Raw genomic sequence first — 27,012 nt, 5'->3', positions numbered from 1 at the left:
ACTTGTCAGTGTTGATGGTTGGACTTGGTGATCTTGAAGGTCTTTTCCAACCAGGGCGATGCTGTGATTCTGTGAGAAGTAAGCTTTAGGGAAGACACACCATTTTCTGAAGAGAAAGTGTCCTGCATCATATGAAAGAGTAAAAAAACCTGGTGTGGTTGTGAACTGAGGAGGTTGTGTCGTAGTGCACTGAGATGTTCAAGGCTGCCTCTGACTTGTCCTGTGTCCTGGTTTCCAGCATCATCTAACGCCACACAAATCAGTAATGGAGCCATGGGCTATCTGAGGAGGCCGTCGTCGGTGCAGGACCATGAGGTGGAGTCCTCTTCAGAAGAACACAACCAGTCCCATGGTCACCAGAGGCCCATTTCGGGGAGTTTGTCTGGTTTGTCGGGAGGCAAACGGGGTGGAAGCTTGAGCTCCCAGGATTCCCGGACGGAGAGTGCCAGCCTGTCTCAGAGTCAGCCAGCCAGCTTCTTTGGCAAACATGCCAGTGGTAGAGCCCAGCAGGATTCTCAGCATTACAGTGATTCTCAGTCTGGGCTTTCTAAAATGAATGAGAAGAGAAGATCCTCATCTGACAGTTCTCGAGCCAAAAACAGAAGGCCTGGGCTGGTGGAGTCTGTGGAATATTCTGACCGAGGGGATTCTGACATGGATGAAGCAACTTATTCCAGCAGTCAGGAGCAACAGCCAGCTAAAAAGGCATAGTGTATTTCCTATGAATCTATCTCATCAGTATAGTAATGGTACTGAAATAGCTGAGTGTGGATGTGAATAAGGTGAAAGGATGTGGAGGGTGGACACCCTAACCTGCAGCTTGTCCTTCTAATGGCAAATGCTAGTAGCCAATTTCTAATAGTTTGGTGATTTTTTTCAAAATAAATGGAGAAAATCACTTCTGTAACTTGAAAGAACTTCCTAGCTTTCCAACGTCGTGAGATGGGCATGTCTTACTAGGGGCAGGTTGTGCTTTGGGATGAGTGAATAGAGCACTTGTTGACTCTGAAGAACACCTTTCAATTCTGTGTGTTGGTCCAATAGGATCATGGTCTAGTGGCCACCCCTAGAGGTAAATTTATTCATTTGAAATGGGTAGCAGCAGAACTAATTGTCTTTTCAGAGTGATCTAATCCGTGGAAAACTGCTCTTTTGTGATGATAATTGAACAGTCAGCCATGCTCTGAAGAGGCAGTTTGCTGCTTCACCTTTCTGAAAGTACACGGTGGCAGGCACCACTAATAATTCCTAGCTTGCAGTGATTCCTCTTTTCAGCTGATGGAGGAGGTTATTCAGTCAAGTTGTGCCACCTCCTGCAAATGAATCCAGCAGACCCTAGGTTGCTGGAAAACTGAAGTTTGTGTGTTCTGAAGGCCAAGCCCATTTCTGTGCTAAACCTCCTAAATGGCAGCAAGGGAAGAGTTAAAGCAATGAGCCTTATGAGTTTTACTAATTGGTATTTTGCCATGTGGACTCCTTTCATCTGCATCTGACTCAAACACACCCTTTAGGGTCTTAACTGTAAACTTCTCTTCTTATTCTTTTTGTTTGTTGTTTTTATTTTCTCTTTTGTTTTTTATTGTTTTGATAAAGGAATCTTCCTCAGTGAATCCAGCAGACACCATGAATTCTAAAAAGGTTACTGCAACACTTCTTAAACCTGGAGATATCTTTGAGGTTGAACTAGCCAAAAAAGATAACAGCTTGGGAATAAGTGTCACGGTACTGTTTGACAAGGTTTTTAGATGTTTTCACTTTTTCTCTACTCCCAGCAACCCATTACATTGCTAAATCACAAGGAAGCAAAATATGTTCTGGAGCCACTGTGTAGTTTTATTGATGTGTGCTTCATCTTACCAAAGCAATAATATTTTATATCCCTTTTCTTGTCATCTGCCCTTTAAGTAACTCATGTTTGTTGTTTTATGGCTAAGCCCTATAGGCCTAATAGAATCTTAACACAGACACTGCTCTGTGAGGAACAGAAAGCAAGGTGTGTTTTGTCCCTTGCTGCCTTGAAAAGTGGCAGGTTTACAAGGGAGAGAAATAATTATTTCCCTGGCTGGCACCACAGGCAATGGGAAAAATGGTAGTGTTACTGAAGAGTATCTGTGCACACACATCTGGGGCTACAGGAAAGTTGGGGAGGGACTTTTGACAAGGGCTTGTTGTGAGAGGACATGGGGGAATGGTTTAAAAATGGAAGAGGGAGATTTGGGTGAGACATTAGCAGGAAATTCCTTAGTGTGAAAGTGTTGAGACACTGGTCCAGGTTGCCCAGGGAAGCTGTGGCTGCCCCATCCCTGGAAGTGTTGAAGGGCAGGTTGGGTGGGGCTCTGAGCAACCTGGGCTGGTGGGAGGTGTCCCTGCCCATGTAGGGGGTTGGATCTAGATTATCTTTTAGGACCCTTCCAACCCAAACCATTCTGTGATACCATGTTCAGTGTTCTCCATCTGCTTGATAGAAGGCAGAAAGCAAAAAACTACTGAAGTTCAAAGAGGACCTGGTTGACTCTGCTTTCTTGCAATACAAGTTAAAACAAAATGAGTATTTTTAGTGGACTGATTTCTCTCTGGGCCATACAATTTTGAAGATAGTTTATATTTATGGCCTGCCATACTGCAGAGGGCCACTTCAGGGAAGAAGAGAATGATTTATGACTGAGATGCACATGTTTTTCACTGCTCCTGTTCTTATGTTGTGTTCAAACATACCTTTTGGTGTTTTAATATTCAAATATTATCTCTGATTGATTGCCAGACTCCATGATCATTTGAAAGGGAAAAGTCACTTAGAGCAATTCCCTAAATGTGGCCAAATGGGCATGTGGCATGTGGATGGAGTGCCAACTGTCAAGCATAGCACTGTTTTCGTAGACAGGGGGTGTTTTGTAAGAAGAGCAGAATGAAATCCTGGTTTTTCAGTATCCCATTTTATTCAACCTCGTGTTGCTTTGTCAAGCTTCTGGCTTGAGACAGCTGGGAGAGCAAAGGTTGAGAGGGAGCTGGGTATTGAGTAGTATCAAGCCTGCTGCATGCATGCACTGGCTTTGTAGAAGAAATTAGAAGGTGACAACCAATGAAAAGATTTCCTTTCAAGGATATCCAAGTGGGATCTGCATTCTCCTGTCCTTTATCAGCCTCTATTCATGGAATCGTGGAGTCGTTCTGCCCCTTGCATTGCCACCCTGTGCTGTGGGGAAAAGAAGAAGGATCCAATTAGCTCTGGGTTTTAAGTTTTCATGTGTAATGTAGTTTGCTTTGGTAGGGAGTGTTAAAGCACTGTTGGTCTCCCTCTTCCCTCCAAGTTTATGGAGAAGCACTGGTAGTGCAGCAGTGAGCCAGAATCACAGAACAGGTTGGGTTGGAAGGGATCTTTGAAGATCATCTAGTCCAACACCCCCGGCAATCAGCAGAAAGGCTCAGGCCCTCTCAAAACAATGCTCCTTGAGCTGGAGTGGGTGGTTTTCAGGTTAGACCTTCAAATTTTTATGAGCTAAGAGAAAGAAGCAGCCCTTATTTTCCTGTTAGATCAGAGCAGGTGTATGGGAGTAGGACACTGCATGGGTGTGCATCCTCTGCTTTGGCATGCTGTGCCCTCACATCTCTGAGCTTGGACAGGCAAGCATGGAACGTCTGGCATCATGCAGACCTGCTTCTGCTGAAGGACACCTGTTTGTTTGGGGTGTATTTGTGTTGTGGTGCATCATGGTTTTACAGTCTTCCCACCCCAACTTCATTTGTACTAAATCGCATGACTGCAAAAACATGCTTTGTGTAAGACATTGTGGGCTGTTCTTCTTACATGCCAGTAGCCCAAGTGCTTCCTGAGTACAGTTTTCCTTGTGTGCCACTCTGTTTAATGACCAAGTATTCTAACTTCAAAAAGACTAACAAGTCCTGTTTTTGCTTTCCATTTAGGGTGGTGTAAATACTAGCATAAGGCATGGTGGTATTTATGTGAAAGCCATTATTCCTAAGGGAGCAGCTGAAGCAGATGGCAGAATAGAAAAAGGTAATATTTCAGTTATTTCAACTGGGACTTGTAATGTGAAAAAAGGGCAGGTAACTGTGGTGGCCTTCACAGTACAGTGACCCAGAAGCTAGGAACTCTGCCTTCTTTCACTGGACCTTTTTCACTGGGAAGAGTTGTTTTTCCAAGCTACTGCATTTGAAGTTTCCATTTTATATGTTGCCTTGATATCTAATTCTTCAGCGGAGCATTTAAATTCAAGTGTGGAGAAAAAAAAGTGTAGAACAACTTCAGAACCAACAGGAAACTGGTGAGACTGGGGAAGGGAAAAATAAGAGATAGGCTGCTTAGCTTTTTTTTTTTTTCCCTAATGCAGCCTGTCTTAATGAACACTTCTCTGTTCAGTCATGGAGAAGGCTTTCAATTATTTGTGGCCTTCTTGCTGGGCAACTCAGTTCAGAAAATCAATGTTATTATTTCAGCTTTTATTGTTTATAAGCCAGGCCACATGATTCACTGAAATGACAGTTCCCACTGTAGATTAAGATTTTTTTTTGATAAATAGTCTGAGCTTTGCAGCAGACTATCAGTCTGATGGATAACACTAGCTTTGACATGGGGTTATCCCATAGAATCATAAAGTCATTTAGGTTGGAAAAGACCTTAAAAATCATGGAGTCCAACCACATAGTTTAGTCGCCAAATTCTCTTCTTGACTCAGGAGTGTGAAGGGGAGGGACAATTCACTTCAGTAACTGTCCTTGTTAGCTGAAACTTGAAGGTTTCTGTGCATCATATGCATTTTATGGATTATGTCCTGCCTGATTTTTCTTACATGATTATTCCATGGCTTGTAGGTGACCGTGTGCTCTCTGTCAATGGGATCAGTTTGGAAGGTGCTACCCATAAGCAAGCTGTTGAAATGCTGAGAAACACTGGGCAGGTAAGTGGCTGCTGGTTCTACTCCTGTCTGTAGTAAACCAGATCTTCATGAGTGATAAGAGGGAAAGGAACCCTGTGACTGGAATTTTCCCTACTTTCCTGGTTACTTCAAGTATGCTTTCCTAGGCTCCTCAGCTTCCTAGGCCTCCAGTCTCCCTGCCCAACCTAGGGGAATTCTGACTCTGTGTGGGTGAGAGGTCTGTAGGGAATTGGTTTTTCCTTGTCCCTGGGCTTCACAGAAGGGAAGCCCAGGTGCACAGGTTGGAAAGAAACTGTGTTGGCAAGTATCTTGCAAGTCCATTATTGTATTTTAGAGGTTGTCACAGCCCTTAAAACAAGGAACAAATGGAGGATATATGGGGATGGAGGCGTCTAACAAGTTTGCTGCTTTAAAACTTAGAACCCTGACAACTTAGAAAGAATGATGTACTCTAGACTGTGCTATGACCATTGTAAGTTAACTGGAGAATATTTCATCTCTTCAGGTGGTGCATCTGCTGCTGGAAAAAGGTCAGCTGTCTGTCGCCAAGGTTCATGCTCCAATCACACCACAGTGCACACCTCCAAATCAAGTGGGGCAATGTGAGCCACAGGAGAAACCAGCAACAAAAACTGCAAATGCCAAGGATTACAGCTTTGTCACTGCAGGTCAGGTCACTTAGGGAAAGTGTCTGACTTTCAAAGAATCCTCTAGTTTTTCTTCCAATCACCTGTAGATTGATAGATAGACTAGAAAGGTGGGAGAAAGAGTGGGCAGGAACCTGAGCCCCTGTACATAATTCATTCTCTTCTTTTTTTGTACTGTTGCATTTGTTTCTAAGATTTTCTTTCACATCTTGGTAACTTTGTTTAGTAACTCTGTGTGCTCTCTTACTGTTCCTTGCTGTTTCCCAATTTCACCAGCCTTGCTGGCCAGGGCTGTAGCACAGTGGGAGTAAAAGTGGAGTTGCTACTTCTGGTGCTGCTAAGAAGTGCAAAGGGGGATTTTAGATCCTCATATCTGAATGAGAGCTTCTGTAGGTCCTGCTGTTCCTGTCAGGTGAGAGAAGACATTAAGAGCTGGGTGAAGAGAGAAGAGGGATAAAGAGAGAAGAGAGCTGACTAGAAGCTGGTGTACTTCAGCTTCTCTTGCTGGAGACCTGTGAAAGTGCAGGGGAGCCTACCCAGATGGGGACACCATTGCAGATATCTTTTGGTTTTCCTTCATGGGATTTATCATGTCTGCCAGGAGCTCCAGCTGCTGCTCTATTTCATATCAGTGGCCAGAAAGGTTGTGTCACTCTATGTGCTTCAACAGGCTCCTTAACGGGCTTCCTGGGGAGCAGTATTTTGGAGATACCCTGGCCTTCTGTGTAGTGTGGATGTTGCTAGGGCAAGCCAGCAGACTGAGAAGTCGTGGTCAGCTTTTTGCCCCTTTAACTTGGAAGCGTCTTTTAGATAATGCTTGTGTTCAGTGAATTGGAGGAACACTACCTAGCCACTTTTTTTCACGGCCAGCATGCTGTAGGAAATTATAAGTTAACGTTTCTGTTGCAGAGAACACATTTGAGGTGAAGCTGTTGAAGAATAGTTCAGGCCTTGGGTTCAGTTTCTGCCGTGAAGATAATCTTACCCCAGAGCAACTGGGCTCAACCATCGTGAGGGTGAAAAAGCTCTTCCCTGGGCAGCCTGCTGCAGAAAGTGGGCAGATAGAAGTTGGAGATGTCATTCTGAAAGTGAATGGGGCATCACTAAAGGATTTATCCCAGCAGGTTTGTGTCTTAGCAGTGAAACTCATGTTGTAATTGTCCTGCAAGTCTGGGGGCCTGTGTGTAATAACGAATCCCACTGTGGCCATAGGAAGTCATCTCTGCTCTGAGGGGAACATCTCCAGAAGTCTCTCTTCTCCTTTGTCGTCCACCATCTGGTGTGCTACCAGACATTGATCCTTCTTTGTTGGTAAGGCTTATGGCATATGATTATATTCTGTTTTTTTAATTGCTCTCTGAAAGGTTCGTATATTTAGTCTGATGGATGGTTTAGTAAAACGTGAGGTGCGGATGGAAAGCTGCTCATGAAAATGTGGTTCTTATAGTAAATCCCTCAGGAATGTGCTAAAGGTTTTGTGGAAATGTGAAAACAATTCAGGGCTTTAACAACTCCCCGCCCCTCCATTTTGTGCCTTAAGACATTAGACATTGGCTTAATGGTTTCTTTGCAGTCCACTAGTTTGAAGTTGATCTCCAACAGACATGGGCTATTTCTGTAATGCCTGTGTACAGTGTTCTGTGAAACACCAGCCTGTCTGGTTTTGATGGATGTAAAAGGAGGGAAATGACTGCCATATTTGCTCACTGGAAATTACAGATGTCACAAAGAGTATTTTCAAAATGCTCCAGTGAGTAAATCGAAAAATCTAAAGCTTTTTTAGGATACTTGGAAGAGGTGGAAATGAAATGTATTTCAGCAAAAGAGAATGTAGAGGGGAATCTGCCTGAAAAGTATAACATATATATAATTCCTGTAACAAAGGATAGTGTAAAACTAATGGAGACAGGTCCTCAATTTAAGTTATTTTAATATAATCTTCAAACAGTTAAACCCACTCAAGTCTGATGACAGGAATTTAAATGTACAAATACAAGTTTAAACGAAGATAATATTAGAGAGAAGTAACTGCACAAACTAATAATACAAATAGCCAATAACAGAAGTAAAAGAGGAGCATAACTTTAATAAAACAGTTCATATTCTAAAAGAAGATAAATACCAATGAACAAATGACAGCTTTTATTTATAAGTTTATCACAGGTGGAGCATGTTTATGAACACAAGAATTTGGCCATAGAAGCATAAAATAAGATTTTAAACAATGTGCCTGCTCGCTGATACAATTCTGGAGAATATTTGATTATTGGCAAAACTGTTCTTCCTTCTCATGGGACTTAATAACTTGGCTGAACAGTCTCCAGCTGGAGTAGATTATCCTGGTTGTTGTAGTCAGTTATGTAGCATTTTGCTTTTCCTGTTTCCCTCCTGTGTGGGATGAGTTTGACGCTGGTTGCAGTGTGACCGTCAGCAGTGTGTTGTGGTTGGAAGGAATTCCTTGGTAGTTGCCTAGATGACTGCTGGGTGTAGCTTAAAGGCATCTGTCAGTAGCCTCTCCAAGGCTGAAGCCAAGAGTGTATTTGTTTTCCTGAGATGAATTTGCAGTATATGTTTCAAAGTTTTGCACACTTTGTCTTAGCCGAGGTGATTGTGATCAAACTGCGCTGGGATAAGTTAAGGCAACACCTAAATGGAAGGAGCCACTGAATAATTGCTTTTAGTTGTGTTATGCAATCTTTGCAGCTTTCTTTTGTCGTCAAAACTGGAGTTTGATAAATTAAATATGCTTGCTTTCTGTAGACTCCCATCCATTCACCCCAGCAAGTATTTCCAGATGTCAACAGAGAAGTTTCTCGTCCATCAAATGGCGATCAAGGAGACAGCTCAGATGAAAATGAAACTATTGATCTGAGCAAGAGAAGGCTAAACTCTGCTTCTAGAAGAGACAGCTACAGTGACAGCAGTAGGAGTGGCGATGAGGAAGTAATAGACTCACCAGCAGAGGTGGGCCCTGGCTGGAGTTCTGCACTGTACCAAACTTCAGATGAAGCTGTGACCCAGACACATAGTCAGTATGGGACACATAGTGGTCAGGAAGAGGCTGCTCCCACCATCTTGTATTCTGATCAACAGGCTCCTAGCAAGTCAGAGCTTGAGGACAGGTATGCTGTTTACAATGACCTTTGAATTAATGCAGAAGGTGTTTACAAAAACATTTTATTAGACTTATTCATAGAAACACTTGGTTTTGTTTTTTAGACCTGCATAAAGTGAATGTTCGTCCATATATTTGTTTCTGGGTGACAGCCATGTTGTACAAGCTGATCCTTGTTTTTTGTTTGTTTATCTGTAGTAATCTGCCATTGGATTTGCCATTGATTCCAGCCTGTAGAACAGTTCCTGATGTTACGACATCCATTTTAATCAATGACTGTTACACCACTCCTACTTCTGAGTCGACTCCACATCCAGGAGGAGCAGATTCATTACTCAGCCACTTGGAAAAAACTGCTGAAGAATATGAGCCAGTAATTTACTATTTCTGTCTTTCAACAGCTTAATTGTACCTACTGCTGTGGCCAACTGGAAATTGTTTTAGCCACAGTGTTGGGAGTGACTGGATAGAAGTCAGGCATGTTATTGTACAAATGGGATTAGCTGTAGGTTACACTTGCACTCATCTGGGCATGTGCTTTATCAATCACACACACACACACACACACACACACACACACACACACACACACACACACACACACACACACACACACACACACACACACACACACACACACACACACACACACACACACACACACACACACACACACACACACACACACACACACACACACGTGCAGAATGTAACCAGTGAACTGCAGCTGCTCATTCTGGTGTCTACAGGTATTTTCCATCTGAGCTTTTGAGAAGTTGATATATTTCCCTCTGAATATGGAGACATCTACATGGACATAGGTAGATGTGTATACACCTGGTTTGTGTGTCATTTCAGTCTGGAAAACTTGGCATAAAAAATGTACCTATTCCTAACCGTGTACTCAGACAAAGCTTAAATGGCAAATATCTTGTTTCTGCCCTTTTGGTTGTCTGTGTGGCCATTGAGAGAAGATAAATTAGGGTAGCAGGGACACCAGGAGACCTTGTTCTTTCCTGCATTACGACTCCCAAAGACTTTCTGCTCTGCTGCAAAGTGCAGCATGTTTTTGAGGCTCTTCCAGGGTGGCAAGAATCTATCTGGGAAGTGGGTTGTGTATCATAAGGGACTTCAGCTTCCAGATCCTCACATAGTCTATTCACAGATTGAAAAAAATTGAAATTGAGCCTTGATCTGTCTCAGTCTTGTGGGTTTTTCAAGTTACAAAGCTTTTTGAGAAGAAACAGACTGTCCTTTCCTTAGTCCCTTCTTCAGACATTTTTCTCAAGCCTTCCTGGTGCTCTGTGAGTTGCTGTGCAAATGAAGCAGATCCATATCTTTCAAATCAAAATTCAAGCCAATTAAAATGGGCGAAACATGTCCATTTGTCTATGGCTGAGATGAGGTACAGTATCGTATCTCACTGTAGGAAAATGTATTTTTTTCAGCTGTGCAATTCCTGATCTGTTGCCTTTATTGAAAAATGCTGAGGTATTTTTATCTATGAAGTGTCAGCTTTGGCATATTCCTTCACAGTTTTGTTTAGATGATAGGCCTTTGGCCCAAGGTTAGCTCCATGCAAACCAGCAGTCAATCTGAATTAGTTGTTCTTACTTGGAGCAACCAAGCTGAGCCTACTGTGACACGTCTTGGTACTGCCTTAGCCTTATGTTCCACTTAGGCCAATAAGGAAACCAGTTGTCTATTTCTAAATGACTTAAATTCAGTAAAATGTTCAAATTGCTTCTGTTTGTGTTTTGAAGTGCTGTTTTCTTCCCCTAGGAAGTAGAGCTCCGTGTCACTCTGACAAAGTCAGAAAAGGGCAGCCTGGGTTTTACAGTGACCAAAGGTAACGAGAACATCGGCTGCTACATTCATGACATAGTTCAGGATCCTGCCAAAAGTGACGGGAGACTCCGACCAGGAGACCGACTGATAAAAGTGAGAGAACAATGTGTTCAGATACAGGGATTGCATGAAAAGCACAACTTGGAGTTAAAAACATAAATCTGACTCTGTTGTAAGCCAAACTAAATGTGGTTAAGGAACAAAGGCACGTACCTTGCTATGTCTTAGATAAAAGAAATGCAAGTATGAAAACATTCATACAATCATGGAATGGTTTGGGTTGGAAGGGACCTCCAAGATCATCTAGTTCCAACCCCTCTGCTTGGCGGGGACACCTCCCACCAGACCATGTTGCTCCAACCTCCTCTTGAACACTTCCAGGGATGGGGTAGCCACAGCTTCCCTGGGCAACCAGTTCCAGTGTCTCACCACCCTCACACTCAAGAATTTCCTCCTCATGTCTCACCTCAATCTCTCCTCTTCCAGTTTTAATCCATTCCCCCTTGTCCTCTCACTACAAGCCCTTGTCCAAAGTCCTTCCCCAGCTTTCCTGGGGTCCCATTCAGGTCCTGGGAGCCTGCTATAACGTCTCCATGGAGCCTTAAAACTCCAGACCCGGAAAAGTGGACAAGACTCTGGGTGGGGTCTCACACTGCCGGGTCATGTCCAGCTTTTCATCCACCAAAACCCCCAAGTCCTTTTCTCCAGGGCCACTCTCAATCTCTTCTTTCGCCAGCCTGTGTTTATACCAGGGGTTGCTTGACCCAGATGCAGAACCTTGCCCTCGGCTTTGTTCACATGGGCCCACTTCTCTAGCTTGTCCAGGTCCCTCTGAATGGCATCCTATCCTTTGTAGTATTAATTTCTGATTGACTGAAAACTTGCATTTAGGCTTCCAGGGCCAGTGAGCAATAATGATGAAGAGCATCACACAGGAGTACGTGTGTGAGACCTTGCTAGGTCAGGACACTGAAGCACTGCTGAATACTCTTCAACCTTAAGTTAGGAAAATACAAGTTGAAGTAGATTAGGTTGTTAGTCAGACTTTCAGGTGTTGGCCTCTGCAGTTAGAACATTGTAATTTTAAAAATAGGAACAGTAAAATAGCATCATAGAATCATGGAGTGTGTGGGGTTGGAAGGGACCTTTAAAGGCCATCTAGTCCAGCCCCCCTGCAGTGCACAGGGACCTTTTCTACTAGATCACGTTGCTCAGTCTCTTCAAGCCTGACCTTGAATGTCTCCAGGGATGAGGCCTCCAGCACCTCTCTGGGCAACCTGTTCACCACCCTCAGAGTAAAGAACTTCTTCCTGATATCCAACCTAAAGCTACCCTGTTCTAGTTTAAGGCCATTGCCCCTCGTCCTATCGCTACTCAGCCTTCCAAACAATCGCTCCCCAGCTTTTCTGTAGGGCCTCTTCAGATTGTTTGATATTTCAGCATGTGGACTGTAGACTTGTTTTTTCACTTGTGAAAGTTGAGCTACATTTATACCTTCTGTTTCTTTGGATAAATAGGATGAACTCTGGTCGATAAAGCACCTATTGCTTTGTCCCTTAATGACAAATATCAACCATAGGAAGAGTAGTCAATGTTCTGCAGTCATGCTGACTGTTTTACTTGGAACCTAACCAGGAGATCTCTGTTGCTTTTATTTCCCCAGGTGAATGACATCGATGTCACTAACATGAGTCACACCGATGCAGTCAGCTTTCTCCGGGCTGCCCCCAAGACGGTCAGATTAGTGCTGGGCCGTGTCCTGGAGCTACCCAAGATGCCAGTGTTGCCTCATTTACTGCCTGACATTACACTAACGTGCCATAAGGAGGAGCTAGGTAACACAGAAGTGTACTGGTTTTTTCCTCTAAAGCAGAACTTCCCCCTTCAGTTACAAAAAAAACCAACACCCTTATTTTTCTTTTTTTTTTTTTTCTCCCTTTTCTTTCCTGCAAAGGCTTGTTGTTATCAGGAGGTCATGACAGCCTGTACCAAGTTGTGTATATTAGTGACATTCTCCCCAGATCAGTTGCTGCCAGAGAGGAGAGTCTCCATGCACTAGATATTATCCATTACATTAATGGAATAAGCACGCAGGGAATGACTCTAAAAGAAGCCAAAAAAGTGCTGGAAACACACCTTCCAAAAGTGGTGCTCAAAGCCACCAGGTATGTTTTGGAAGCAAATGCTTCTCTGGACTTTTTCTCACATGATTGTATGGGGAAAAAATGTTCCTGGTATGACAGCTAATTCACCAAAGGAGTATGAGGGGGTAAGTTGTTGAGAACTGACACCACAAAAAGGGTCTGTGTGTGTGCAGTTTTGTGGTTCAGTGGAGTAAAAAGGTACCCAGTGCTTGCTGTGCTTTATGTTTCTTGGGAAGACAAAGCTGTGTCCAGCTATGAAATGCAAGTGTTCAAAATACCATTTTCAAAATACGACACAGGTTACTAAAATGTTGGTTTGTGCTTAAATAGTTCTGCTGTCACATGGATGTCCCAGCACACTGGTGAATGCCAAAACCCTGTGGCACAGATCCTAGTGTCCCACTCTGTTTTCACTTATCCCTGCTGCTTCTTTTATGACAATCTAGCAGTGTGAAAAAACTCCCAGATTCCTATGTGTCAATATTTACTTGGGACTGAAACATTTACTTCATTTTTAAAGTCCTTTAGCCACGCCTGCTGTTCTTTGCTTCCTCTCTCCCTTTCTCCTTCCCACTTTGGTTTACCCCAGGAGGGGAAGGAGTTGCAAGATCTTGAGGCTGCAAGGTTGAATCTTTTTTGTCAGAATCTAGAAGGGAAGTCCAGCTCTAATGACCTTGTCATTAGGACTAACATAACTACCAGTACATAATCTCACTTATGCAATAATTTAAGTATTCCAAAACTTTTATCACAGAAAGCATGATCAGCAGTTTTTACTGATAGTACTTATTTATATTAATCTCTGATTATTACTGTTGTGTATTTTTTAAATTATTATTAAAAATTCTGTAAACATTTCTTTTCATAGAGATGGTCATGCAGTGCTTCCAAAATCCAAAAGCCCTGACAGCTCAAATCCATGGCCAGTGAAAGCTAATGGTAAGATTTGCTTGCTTACTTCTTGCAGTTGAAATGCATTTGTTTATAAAAATGAAATAATTGGTCTGGGCCTTCAGATACCATCCTAGTCCAGTGGCTGCACTAGAACTCCACTTATAATCAGGTCCTTGCTTCATCTTTCTTTTAAAATTGCCGTGAAAAGAGATTCAACAATACTCTTTATTATTCCATTTATCTTTTAGTTTAGAAGTTCTCTCTAATACCTAGCCTAAGTCTTTCACAGAGTTAAAATAACTGAATCAACTAGTTATCATCACCATCATCGTTGGTGTTAATTGTATAATCACAGACTGGTTTGAATTGGAAGGGACCTTAAAGATCCTCTAGATCCAATTCCCCTGCATGGGCAGGGACACCTCCCACCAGCCCAGGTTGCTCAGAGCCCCATCCAACCTGCCCTTCAACACTGCCAGGGATGGGGCAGCCACAGCTTCCCTGGGCAACCTGGGCCAGGGTCTCACCACCCTCATGGTGAAGAATTTCTTCCTAATGTCTAACCTAAATCTCCCTTCTCCCAGTTTAAAACCATTACCCCTCATCCTCTAAATACAAGCCCATTTTCAGAAGTCCCTCCCCAGCTTTCCTGGAGCCCCTTTCAGGTGCTGCAAGGCTGCTATAAGGTCTCCTTGGAGCCTTCTCTTCTCCAGGCTTAACAGCCCCAACTCTGATAATAATATTAACAGTTATTTCATCTGACTAGGCATAAAAATTTGCTCTTTTTCCTTGAAATGTGACACTTGGCATTTTTCTTTATTCTCCATAGTCTTGTCTTTCATGCTTCCTTTTATTGTATTTTGATAACTATTGGTCTTGCGTCACAAAATAGTTGTAACTCTTACAGTTTATTGTTGCTCAAATATTTTCCAAGTATGCTACATGTTTGATTCCACAAAACTTACTGAAGGTGTTAATTAGGAACAAGCCCTGTAACTAAATCTTGGAAGACTCCACTTTAAAACTCCCTTCCTGTAGGTGCATACATACTTGGGCTTCTCTTAGCTTTCAGTTACTTCATCTACAACTTACTTTGTTTGTGAAAGTGTAATGAATATGAAAATCCAGAGTTCCACTAGTAGCTAGGTATGCAGCATCTACTGGTTCCACTTGCTCTCATTTGTTTTATTAGTAGTGGGATGTCTAGGGATGTCTAATATCCTAGTACCACTCTCTTCTTCACCAAGAAGGTAAAAGTACCTTTGAACAAGGACCCAGACCTCAGATTATGTTACAAAAAAGAAAAAAAGTTAGTGACAGATGATTTCAGGTTTGTATTTGGTGCATTTCCAGGGAGAGGGAATCATGCCCCGTTTCCCAAAGGTGTGTGTTTTCACTGTATGTTGTTGAGTTACTTATCAACATTTCTCTTTGTTTAGACTTGGCTACTTGCATTAATACTCATGCTTTCTGATCCAATTGAGCATAACATTCAAAAAATCATGATGAAGCACAGTCTGAAGTTTGACAATACCCAGGAACCAGGCAGGCAGAAATGTTGTTTATTTCAGAACTGAATATGAAATACCTTGTTACTTCTATGAAAAGAACTGATGGGGACTAATTTAATTCCTGTGAAAAAGCTGCTATGAACTGTTGGTTTTCCCGTTTTTGTTTAGGCTGTTGCTGTGGTGATCCCTGTGATAGGACAGAAAAGGCAACAGAAGATAATGGCCCCAAGGTAAATACTCCTGTTGTGCCTGTTGTCATCAACTAGAGAAAAGGACCTACTATGCACACATTTTAAAAATAAATGAAAGACCTAATCTGCATAATGAAAGTTCTCAAACCCACTGTTGTAATTTGATTTGGTGCTTAAGCAGTGATCATAATAAATATCTAGGTTTTTTTAATTTATCTTCTCTTCTTTGGGACTGATTTATCAGAAAACAAATGGTCTTATGGAAAGAATGCAAGGCAATGATGCAGAAAATTCCATTTTGTTCCATTTCTGGAGATGCTTTCATACTGCATGTACTAGATGATTTACTTTTTTTTTTTCCTCCTTTATTTTCCTGAGAAATTATGTGGTTTGGGACCAAAAGTATTGCAGGTTATCAAAGAGGTTATGACAATATTAAATACTAGTTTGTGTTCTCTTGTAGTAGTTGGATCTTTATGTGTTGGGTTTTTTCCTTAGTTGCTTTAAAATTTTTGCATTTCCTCTCTTCACATGTAACTTCTACTACACCTAAAAGCTGCCAATCCATCCCCCAGCTATCTCAGATAAGAATACAATATGAATAAGGCTTTTTATTTGTTGCTAAGCAGAATGGTGAATTCTAAGGGCTGCTTGCTTCTTCAGCCAACTACCAGACTCTTCAGGAATTAAGTTGAGTTGTTCTTTTCTTTCGTAGATAAATGGCAATAGCATCCTAGAACCTTCTCAGGCAAATACAGCCAACAGTATCCATCACACAAAAGGACTAATGAATCTTTCAGGATCTGGAGATAAACCTTCCCTTGACTTGACTAATCAGATGCCAGATTTTTCTACACATGACGACAAACTAGGTAAGAGGGGGTGAAATGGGGTACAGCACTATTCAGTCTTTAGTGCACAAGAGATGGTGTCCACCTTTTCATATGTTTTTTTTCCCCTCAAAACATTTTCTATTGGGAAAACTTGTAATTTTGTACCATTTCTCTTCAGAAACAGAGGTTCAACATGATGAATCTTATGATGAGGATGATCACAATGAAGTTGTCCAGTATCTGTTGGATGTTGTAGATGAGGAAGCCCAGAACCTCTTAAATGGTAATAATGCAACTTTGGAGGCTCAGAGTCTTCTACATCTCAAGAAGGCCACATCAGAAGATTACCTGCCAGGTAACATGAGCCATTAAAAAAGCTTATCACTAACAGCAAGATGCTTTTTTAGACAAGGTGCCAAGTAAGGAACTGATTTGGCAAGAGGGATAGTTGACATTAACTTTATGTGTGAACTGAAAGTTCCCAAGTAGAACACAGTCCAATGGTTGCTGATTCCAGTGAGCTTCAGATCTACTTTAATAAGTCAAGTTCTAATCTGATAAATCTGGATCTTACTTGAAGTAATTAGGAAAAATAAATCCCACTCTGGAATTGTCTCTTGAGTGGAACTCATGATGTTTAGGTACCTGGTTCTGCAGCTACAGTCATGTTGAAATGCTGAAGCTTTTCAACATTTCATTGTTTGCATCACTTGGAAATGTGTTGAGATCCCTAAAAAACAAGTCATTTGCCAACCTGTTTTGTCTCTTTTAGAAAAAGGTGGGTTTTTTTCTAGTACCTGCCTCTCTCTGTACACCCCTCTTTTCCTTCATTCTATCTCCTCAACTCCAGCTGTTATGAACTGAAATTTAGCATGAAGTAGGATTTGTAGTTCCTTTGTGGTGTCACAGTCTCCTCCAGAAGTTCAAGCAATATGCTTGCTACTCCTGTAGAGGTACCTTCTGGAATTCAAGGTATACATTCCAAAAGTATAATTATTTCAACTCTTTTGGTGAAATAGTTTAGTTTCATTGGGTTATTTTCATTGGTCATTACATTAGAAATCAGGGAACACTGAGATTCTGGCTGTGCCAAGACCTCAGCTGAGGAATATCATCAAAGCTCCACTACTTCAATTTCCTGTAGCTAGGATCTGGCCTTTGCAACTCAAGATGAATTGAATCCATAAGACAGAGCAGCAGGGAACTACTTCAGCAGGCAGATCCAAGTCAGATTTTATCCAGCACATCTTAATTAGTTCTTGTTAATACAGAGAGCAAGTAGTATTCTGCTTTAGACCTACTGCTGGTCTAAATGGAACTGAATTGCAGAACACTATTGACGTGGGAATCTGATCACTTCCTAGCACTACTCTGTCCATCCATGTGGCTTTGTTAGCTCTGCAGGCAGCCTCACCTGTCATGACAGCTGTTCCAGGTAACAAAGAAAGAAACTTAAAGTCTGATTATCATAGACAGCAAGGCCTCTTTTCCAACACACTGGTAACAAAGGGACTGAAGAGGTTTCTTGGTTATTCTGGCACCTGTATTCCCTGGGTAGTGTCAGACAGGATTCACATCTGGGGGAAGGTGACTCCTGTGCATCTTCTTCTGGGTTGTTCATGCTGGATCTCTTTATTTCCTGTTCCAGTAGAAACGAATGGAAAGCTGACAGAAGAGAAGTCTGAAGATACAGATTGTGATGGGTCATCTTTACCTGAGGATTTTTCAGAGGTGGGATGGCAAGAAGCTGGCAGACATCTGTCTACTGATTTTACTTACTCAGATGATCTTGCAGTTTATTATTTTCCTTATAGGCACAGAACTGTTGAAAATGGCTTTACATGTCTTTTAAATGAAAACATCAGTAGTAGCTGTAAATTGATTTTTGAAACAGTGTATGATTATTCTGTCATAAATTAACTATATAAGAATATAACAAACCATAGAGTTATTTTATGCTGCCCAACAGCTTTTTTTTTGCAACAAGAGTGATCATAAACTATCTTGTTATTTCAGGCATTTAATCTAAAAGATTTCCTTGATTTCTCTTCAAACAGTCACAATGAGTGCTGTGTAGCTTTAACTGTCAAAAATGTAGATTTGAGGTGTCTTTTCCTCCTACTTTTTGCTAGGATGCGTTTGTTAACTTGAATAACTTCTCTATGTGGTTTACCCTGCCTGATTGCATGGCCTGTTTCAGATCAGTCACTAGATGCCTGGGTTTGGTCTCATTTTGCAGCTCAGCAGAACTCTGTCTATCCAGCATATATCCCCGTCTTGCAGCCTTCTGTCCAGTTAGTGGAGGTTGGAGTCAAATCAGGAACCTGGCTCTGTGTCACTGTGCTCTAGATCTACATGTAAAATCCTCGGTGTGGCAGTGGAAGCTTGCAGGCTGGCCTAATAAGTAAAAGATGGTTTGGGAGAGTTTTTCTTGGAAGGGGGATTGAAATGCCACCTTCTCTGCTGAGTCTTCATTATTTGTTGAGGAAGGCATACATAGGAGTACCTGTCATTCAGAGGTCAGCCCTGGTCTGTGCTGTGTAGGAATGGTGACAGGAGGCAGAAGTTTTCACCATCCAACTTACCTCATAAAGAGTTCTGAAGTGTTAGAAACAAGAAGAGTCACTTGAAGCACATGTAGATGCCTCTACTGCTGCTATGAGTCAGACATTATTTTAAGATAGCATTTCAGCACCAAGTGTGCAGGCTTCTTGTCCTCTGTTCTTTTTTGTTAATGAGATGTGTGAAAGAGGAAAGTCTGTCACTACGTGCTGCTTTGAACTTAGTACCCTTCAGAAATAGCTGGTGTAGGTGTTAATTGTTGAAAAGGTACAGTGGGTGAGTGTTGTAACTATGTCCTGTAATATGTTTTGAAATATTTCTTTTGCCAGCCAACACATGTAAATGGTTGTGAAGACTATGGGGAAGTAAAAGCTACGCCAGGAAGGTAAGATTTCTTTTCTAGTGTTGCTTGAAAGCCAACCTGTGAAGTCTGAAAATCTGAAGGAGGGCTTTGTTATAATGAGGAGGGGGGAGTAAAAAAAACAGTTAAACAAAACCTCACACCACCCCCAAACCACATAAAATCTGTGTGCAATGTCTTGTTAAATTGTTCTCTGTCTAGAGAGAGCACAGAGAGAACTGGGTCTGGCCAGGGATGTAAGGGCAATTAGGAAAAGTTTCTACAGGTATGTCAGTGAAAAGAGGAAGATGAGGGAAGATGTGGGTCCACTCTAGGAGGAAACAGGAGACCTGGTCATGCAGGATGTAGAGAAGGCTGAGGTATTTCAATGACTATTTTGTCTCAGTCTTTACCAGCAAAGGCCCTGGTCACACCATCCGAGTTAGAGAAGGCAAAGGCATGCACTGGGAACAGGAAGATACCCCCACTGTAGGAGAAGAGCAGGTTCAAGACCACCTGAATGTGCACAAGTCCATGGGATCTGTCAGGATTCATCTGTGGCTCCTGAAGGAACTGGCCGATGAAGATGCAAAGTCTCTGTCCATCATATTTGAAAAGTCTTGGCAGTCTGGTAAAGTTCCCACTGACTGGAAAAGAGGAAACATAACACCTATTTTTGAAAGGGGAGAACAAGAAGACATGGGCAACTATAGACCAGTAAGTGTCACCTCTGTGTCCAGCAAGATTATGGAGCAGATGCTCCTGAAGACTCTGCTAAGACACATGGAAAGCAAAGGGGTGGTTGGTGACAGCCAGTACAGCTTCACCAAGGGCAGATCCTGCCTGACTAATTCAGTAGCCTTTTATGTATGGGATCATGGCATCAGTGGACAAGGGGAGAGCAAATGACATCGTCTACCTGGGCCTGTGCAAAGCTTTGACACTGTCCTGCATGACATCGTGGTATCAGTACTGGAATGATAGAGATTCAATGGATGGACCACACATTGAGTAAGGAACTGGCTGGATGGTCACACTCAAAGAGTGTGTCCAGATGGAGACCCGTTGCAACTTGGACCAATTCTGGTTAACATCTTTGTTGGGGACATGGACAGTGGAGCTGAGGGCACCCTCAGCAAGTTGGCTTACAACACCAAAGTGTGTGATGAGCTGGACCTGCTGGAAAGAAGAGAGGCCATGCAGAGGGATCTGGATGGTTATAATTTGTCTGAATACTGGTCAGCTTTATGTGGTTTACTGTGCCCTGTTTTATTTACTCCTTTGACATGTGGTTGTAAGAGGTAACTGGGCTGTGCTCACAAGGCTCCAGATAACCTCATTTTTGGCTTTGTACTCAGAGTTTGGTACTTGCATGAGAAGAAGAGGTTCAAACAGTAGTGTCTTCAGTTGGAATCCTTACAAGCCTCATTAATGTTACTTCTTCTGGCTTTAAAGCACAGAAACTAAACTGTTCAAATGATCTTCTGTTCCCATTTGGGTGCTTGGGGCTTTTTTTTTTTTGTACATAAAAAACGCAGGATATGCCTGGCTAAGTTACTAGCTGTCCCTTTGAGCTATCTTGAATCTTGGAAATTGCCATGATTGTTTTTCTGTGTGAAATTATTTTAGTTCTTAATCTGTGCAAGGCTTCAGGCAAAGTGGGTACACTTATTTTTGTGTTTGGATGAAGTTTCTGGGAAGTTTTGGGTTGAGACTGGGGACAGAGCATGATCTAAAACAGTTAATGCTTTTCTCACCATCTTCAACAAAGCTAGAAAACTTGCACTAGAAAACAGATATTCTAGGTAGCAAATAATGTGAATGCTACAAATCTGCTGCTGGATGTTATGTGACTGCTTAGCCTTGGAAAAGTAGCTGCAATGATTGTTAGATGTATTGCTGCAATGTATTAGATGAATGTCCTTCTGGTTTTTTCCACCATTATTCTTTTCATATTCCTGGTTTTTTTTGGAGATTACTCATATGGATCCAGTCCAAAAATAGTTGTAGCAATAAATTAGTTTCGATGTTTTGGGGTTTTTTTTTAGGTTGCAGATATATTAGTTATTTCTAGATGTTCTTTCTTAACTTTCGTGCATTGTCCTCTTTGTAGATCTCCACAACCTCCCTTAAGCCAAGGAGATGAAGATGAAATCACGTGGGGAAGTGATGAACTGCCAATTGAATCAATCAGCCAGGAACGTGTAAATAAAGGCAAGAACTTGAACAAATAAGCAGTTTGAATTTTAAAATGTCCTGATTGTGTTTGAGGGTGTCCTGACAGGTTTAATCTAATAGCTCAGGAACCCACTGGGAAAGATTTTTGTGCTAAATGTGTGAGAGTTAATAATAACAAAATCACTATAACTGTAGCTGGAGTAGAGCTGAAACTAGTTGAGATACTTTCTTCTACAATATTTATCTGACAAAAGCTGTAATTGCAGAGGTGTTTGTCTGCTATCAGATGGATATATTGTGTGCTGCACGTACTGACTCAAATTGAGCACTGTTTTTAATTATTGCTACTGTTTTAAGTCAGCTCCTGAAATGCAGATAAATAGACCATGTTTAGGAAGGAGATGGTGCTTATTGCAGGCTTGTGCAGAGCTGGGTGCTTGGTGGACTCCCACAAATCACTGAATCGTCACAGTTGGAAAAGACTTTATAGGTAACTGAGTCCAACCATCAACCTAGAAAAAAACCACCCAGCCCACTAGAGCATGTCCTGAAGTACCAAATCTACATGGCTTTTAAATACATCCAAGGATGGTGACTCCACCACCTCCCTGGGCAGCCTGTTCCAACAGTCCCTGACCACTCTTTCAGTATAGAAATTCTTCCTAATATCCAATCTGAACCTCCCCTGGTGCAGATTCAGGCCATTTCCTCTGGTTCTGTCGTTATTTACCTGGGAGAAGAGGCCAACACCCACCTCTCTACAACCTCCTCTCAGGTGGTTGTAGAGGGCAATCAGCTCTCTCCTCAGCCTTCCTCTATAAACTAAACACCCTCAGCCCCTCCTCATAAGACTTGTTCTCCAGATCCTTCACCAGCTTGATGGCTCTTCTCTGGACACTCTTCAGCCCCTCAGTGTCCTTGTAGTGAGGGGCCCAGAACTGCACACAGGACTTGAGGTGCAGCCTCACCAGTGCTCAGTACAGGGGCATGATCACTTCCCTACTCCTGCTGGTCACACTATTCCTGATGGAGACCAGGATGCCATTGGCCTTCTTGGCCACCTGGGCACACTGTTTAGCCAGGTGTCAGCCACCACCCCCAGATACCTTTCCACTGGGCAACTTTTCAGCACACCTTCCTCATAATACAGGGTTTCTTTTATGCAGCAGAAATGCAAATTCCTCTTATCTCTCAAGTACACTGATGCTATCATCTACACACTTGTCTGGTGAGTTCATTTGTGAGAAGAGGGTCCTTCCAAGTAAGTTTAACTACTCATTGTTCTCCACTACCTGTGGTACCCACCTCCTGTGGCTACAGACATTCACATCAGAGAAGCTCAGCAAGCAGCCCCTTCCCTGGGTCCTGCTGGCCTGTCCCCTCTGACACCCTTACCTTGTCTCTCAGTCTTCCACTGCTGCTCAGCAGCAGAGTGGAAGCATCACTCCATGTGATGCTCTTGGCAGAATCTAGTCTTCACTTTCTGAGATAGCATTAGAAATGTCAGTTCGTGAAATTCACATATATCAGCGTTTTGTCTGCATTTCTGAAAGGAAAAAATAAGGATCCTGTGTGTAAACCTTTAGACTATGTCAGCTGATATAAGGCTTTTAATTGCCATACTGGAAACACTCTTGGCTTATTCATTTTGCTATGCTTCAAAGAAACACCGAAGGCCTAATGGAAAGCAAGCTTTACTGGAGAAAAAGTAATATATCTATGTATCATGTTACCACTTGAAGGACATGTTGAATATAAATGCTAAATTTAAAGTCATACCCTGTGGTGTTTCAGCAGAGAGCTCTGAATTCATCCCTGCGTGCATTGATCAGTTTTGTAGGTTATTGCGTGAAGAACTAAAACTGAGACACAAAGTTCAAATACAATTTAAATGTATTTATTGGAAGTTCAGGAAAATAGGCCCTTTGGTTCCTGGATTCATCAAAGCTGATTTTGCATCGTACTGGTTTTGTTAGTTAATTTGTTTTTAATCAAACTGAGAGGTCATCTGTGTAATTTCTTGTGTCTGGAGGAATTCTAGAGATACCAGGTAGCACAGCAGTAAACAGCAGCAAGGGAGTCCAACAGAGCACTCCAGTTTATGATTCCCTAGTTTTCTTTGTTTGTTGGTATTCATATCCCTAAGTCTTTTTCTTCTGCTAGACTTACCTTTAGTGACAAATGAAGAGATCTCTGCACTCCCTACTGTGAATGTGCTCCCTGGAAGCAAGTACTCAGGAGCCAAATTGAAGTCAGTGATCAGGATGTTGCGGGGATTACTGGAACAGGGAGTCCCTTCTAAAGAGATTGAAGTGAGTATCAATTTGTCCTGTGAAGTCCTTGTTTTGTTCTCTAGAATGACGCAGTTTTAAATAGAATGGCTGGCTCATCACTGCCTTAAATACCACAGCTCTTTAATTTGCATCTCTGAAGGGATAAAGAGATTTCTTTTACTTCTCTCCCTCCCACTAGCTGCTGAGAGATAAGATAAATTTGAACCAGGAATTCAATTCAAAAGTGTGTTTACATTATTCTTACTTCTGGTAAATTGCCAAGTGAATATGAGGTTAACAGGCATGGACAAGGTAAATAAAGGCTGCAAAATCTGGCTGCAGAATGTGAAAACTTCCTTTCCAAAGTCTTTGGTTAACCATGTAACACAAACTTTTTTGGAAAAATGAGATAAAATATTTACTGAATAATAAACTTTTTGATTTTGTTTCATTTTCTTAGCTATGTGAAATTAGATTCCTTCCTGTGACTAAATTATTTTGCATATCAGCATTAGAATTTTTTTTAATGATTGTGTCCGCTAAGGACTTGTTTACAGAGCTGCTCTGAACACTTGTTACCATTCAGCACTTTCTAATGCATGTGTAATTGCTTCTTTCCAGAACCTTCAGGAGTTAAAACCTTTGGATCAGTGTTTGATTGGACAAGCAAAGGAGAATAGGAAAAAGAACAGATATAAAAACATACTTCCTTGTAAGTCCTAGCTAATCTGAAGTTCACTGTTGATCACCACCTGTATGGTCAGATGTATTGGATCAGAAGTGGGGTGTTTTGATTCCCAGCCCTATTTCTGCTACTGTATAAGGGGAAAAAAAAAATCTCATTCATTTTCTGTACCTTTAAAGCCAACATTTATAAAGCAGTTTAGGGTCAGTGAGCAGCAGACTGCTGTAGTAGGGAGGGATGGGTGTTGACAGATTCTTCAGTTGTTTCAGCAGATCCTCTGTCTTAAATGATAAACACAAATGGAGCCAGATGAGATTTTTTTCAGTTTTACCCATGTAAAATTGTAAAAGCAGACATGTACACTACTGTCAGTAAATTTTCACAACAGAATTCTCTTTATGAGGTGGGAGATGTATGGAGGAGAAGTGAGAAGTGTCAATTCTGAGTGAGAAGTATTCAACCTCAGTTTCAGGGATACTGCAGTACAGAGTGTGTATCCTGCCTGTCTGCTGATGTAGCTTTCTCCCCTAGCCCTCCTTTTCTTTATTTAAAGAGAAGTACTGAGTAGTGTTCTGCAGCAAGTATTGTGGTGATTTGGTTTTTTAAAATAAGATCTGGAAGCATCTGTGGAGATAAGAACTACCTGAGTGTGTGAGGCTCAGCATCTGTGTGTGAAGGTCTGATGGTGTGCACACTGAACACTGAGGTGTTTGTGTTGTGTGGGGGTTGCAGATGACACCACGAGGGTACCTCTGGGGACTGAAGGTGGATACATCAATGCCAGCTTCATTCGTATGCCGGTGGGGAACGAAGAGTTCGTCTACATTGCGTGTCAAGGTCCTCTCCCTACTACTGTAGCAGATTTCTGGCAAATGGTTTGGGAGCAAAACTGCACTGTGATTGCCATGATGACTCAGGAGATTGAAGGAGAAAAGATCAAATGCCAGCGTTACTGGCCGGATGTGCTCAATAAAACCACCATGATCAATGACAGGCTACGGCTGGCTCTTGTCAAACTCCAGCAGCTGAAGGGCTTTATCATTAGAGTGCTGGAGCTAGAAGAGATTCAGGTAAGTAAATCTTGTTCTGTATGCTGATGATTTTTTTTCTGAGGGTTGGCATTTTCATCCTCATAAAATCCTCATATCCTCTGGCCTGCCTGCTTTAAATCACAACATCTACATGAAGAGGTAACCTGGGGCTTCTCCTCTTTGCCCAGTGACCATTACTGGGCAGCTCTTCCTTGTTGCAGCTTGTGTTACTCTGTGAACTTTACAGGAGAAGGCAGCTGGGCCAGAAGATAATTTCATGATGCTAAGAAGTTCCCTGGGTCCCTTTGGCCACTACAACATACATAGGGATATGAAATTCACTAATAATTCAAACTGCCTGGTTCCTTCCTCTGTGTGATCAGCTCAGTCTGCACAGTGAACCTCACACTATTGAATGACATGTTCAGTCACGTTCAGTTGAGCTTGTTGTTTCTCTTGCTGAGTTGCAGAACACCTTCACTGGGCAAGTCCCACTCTTCTCACACCATTAGCTTAGCTTTTGTCTTTCTATCCTTGCCACGTGTTACAGTTTCTTGTTACTGACTTGAAACCCCAGACAGGTGAAGTACGGCACATTTCCCATCTCAACTTCATCGCCTGGCCTGACCATGACACCCCTTCTCAGCCCGAGGACCTGCTGACTTTTATCTCCTACATGCGCCATGTCCACAAGTCTGGACCCATCATAACTCACTGCAGTGCTGGGATTGGACGATCAGGGACCCTCATCTGCATAGATGTTGTTTTAGGGTTAATCAGCAGAGACCTTGATGTGAGTACCCAGGAGGATGGGCTAAGCGGTGCCTTGGGCTTGGAGGGAATCTGTTCCTCTGGATCTTCTTGGGTTTTTTGAGAACACGCCATGCTTTTGAGAGTAGCATGCTGGCTGTGTCTTAATGTAACATAAATCAGGGTGTGAAACAATAGTACCTGTGAAGTATTTCTGTGGGGGGGAAGAGCTCTAACTAGTTCTTGGGTTAGCTCAGGGAATCCTGTTAAGTGCCCTGTTGGTTGACACCTCAGCAATGCACCATTGTTAGGTGCCACTTGAGATGTTCGTTTCAAGGACATTTCCTACCATGGCAGACTTGGGAACAGCAGTGTGTTGCCATGGTGACTCAGGCAATTGAAAGAAAGATCTGTCTTGCCCTGGCTGGATATACTTACTGAAATTAGCCTGTTAAATGGCATTAGGGCTCAAAGAGTTGTGACACTCTGTTGGTCAGACCTCCATGAGCTGTCAGAGGTCAGCTAGAAGCCAACCAGATATGCAATGAAATAAGAAACTCAGTGAGGAAACATCTCAGCTGGAGATGAGGGTATCTAAATAAACTTTCCCACCACAATCTGGGATATGCTTTCTAGGGTGACCCACAGGAGAGTTCTGGCTTCCTTATGTTGATGTTCTTCCGAGGCCTGATGTGGCAGATCTTTTTATTAATTTGTAGGGAAGATGAGCTGTGTCATGCTTAGCTTAGTGGGGTTTCTAAGCACCCACTAAACGTCTAGAAATTTATAGACCCAAGGCCCTGAAAAGCTTTCTGTTAAGTTAGACCAAGGGGCTCTCTTTTCTGCACATTCAGCTCCCAGTATGAGTAAGCAAGAGAGCTTGTGCACAGAAACCAGTCATGTATAGGCTATAGGGAATTGTTACTTGTTTCACTGCTAAACGCTTGATGTCCCCAGTTGGCTTCTTTGGTTTGTTGCTGAGCATGTTTCCTGTGTGTCTGTGTTTTGGATCTTTAACTTGCTGTTTGTTTTGGTAGTTTGACATCTCAGACCTGGTGCGCACCATGCGTCTGCAGAGACATGGGATGGTTCAGACAGAGGTGAGTCTGGCTTCC

General features: G+C 42.3%; 1 protein-coding gene across 1 annotated transcript in view; it reads left to right on the top strand.

Annotated features, from left to right (window-relative positions):
* The window catches only part of PTPN13 (protein tyrosine phosphatase, non-receptor type 13 (APO-1/CD95 (Fas)-associated phosphatase)), a 103,382-nt gene that overhangs the window by 75,095 nt on the left and 1,275 nt on the right, over positions 1 to 27,012 (top strand). Inside the window, exons 23-46 of the mRNA XM_009993833.1 lie at positions 239 to 705; positions 1,594 to 1,737; positions 3,922 to 4,015; positions 4,831 to 4,916; positions 5,401 to 5,563; positions 6,452 to 6,666; positions 6,755 to 6,853; positions 8,303 to 8,664; positions 8,856 to 9,030; positions 10,440 to 10,598; positions 12,169 to 12,340; positions 12,460 to 12,670; positions 13,518 to 13,588; positions 15,223 to 15,284; positions 15,961 to 16,117; positions 16,257 to 16,433; positions 17,727 to 17,809; positions 18,970 to 19,025; positions 21,094 to 21,194; positions 23,322 to 23,470; positions 24,053 to 24,143; positions 24,849 to 25,186; positions 25,725 to 25,940; positions 26,935 to 26,997. Coding sequence (XP_009992135.1) covers positions 239 to 705; positions 1,594 to 1,737; positions 3,922 to 4,015; positions 4,831 to 4,916; positions 5,401 to 5,563; positions 6,452 to 6,666; positions 6,755 to 6,853; positions 8,303 to 8,664; positions 8,856 to 9,030; positions 10,440 to 10,598; positions 12,169 to 12,340; positions 12,460 to 12,670; positions 13,518 to 13,588; positions 15,223 to 15,284; positions 15,961 to 16,117; positions 16,257 to 16,433; positions 17,727 to 17,809; positions 18,970 to 19,025; positions 21,094 to 21,194; positions 23,322 to 23,470; positions 24,053 to 24,143; positions 24,849 to 25,186; positions 25,725 to 25,940; positions 26,935 to 26,997 — 3,911 coding nt within the window. The remainder of the gene's footprint in view (positions 1 to 238; positions 706 to 1,593; positions 1,738 to 3,921; positions 4,016 to 4,830; positions 4,917 to 5,400; positions 5,564 to 6,451; positions 6,667 to 6,754; positions 6,854 to 8,302; positions 8,665 to 8,855; positions 9,031 to 10,439; positions 10,599 to 12,168; positions 12,341 to 12,459; positions 12,671 to 13,517; positions 13,589 to 15,222; positions 15,285 to 15,960; positions 16,118 to 16,256; positions 16,434 to 17,726; positions 17,810 to 18,969; positions 19,026 to 21,093; positions 21,195 to 23,321; positions 23,471 to 24,052; positions 24,144 to 24,848; positions 25,187 to 25,724; positions 25,941 to 26,934; positions 26,998 to 27,012) is intronic.

The sequence above is a fragment of the Chaetura pelagica genome, unplaced genomic scaffold, assembly GCF_000747805.2.
Source record: "Chaetura pelagica isolate M959 unplaced genomic scaffold, ChaPel_1.0 scaffold210, whole genome shotgun sequence".
In the NCBI taxonomy this organism is placed as follows: Eukaryota; Metazoa; Chordata; class Aves; order Apodiformes; family Apodidae; genus Chaetura; species Chaetura pelagica.
The sequence above is the reverse complement of the archived record's forward strand: the minus strand, read 5'-3'. Positions and strand labels throughout refer to the sequence as shown.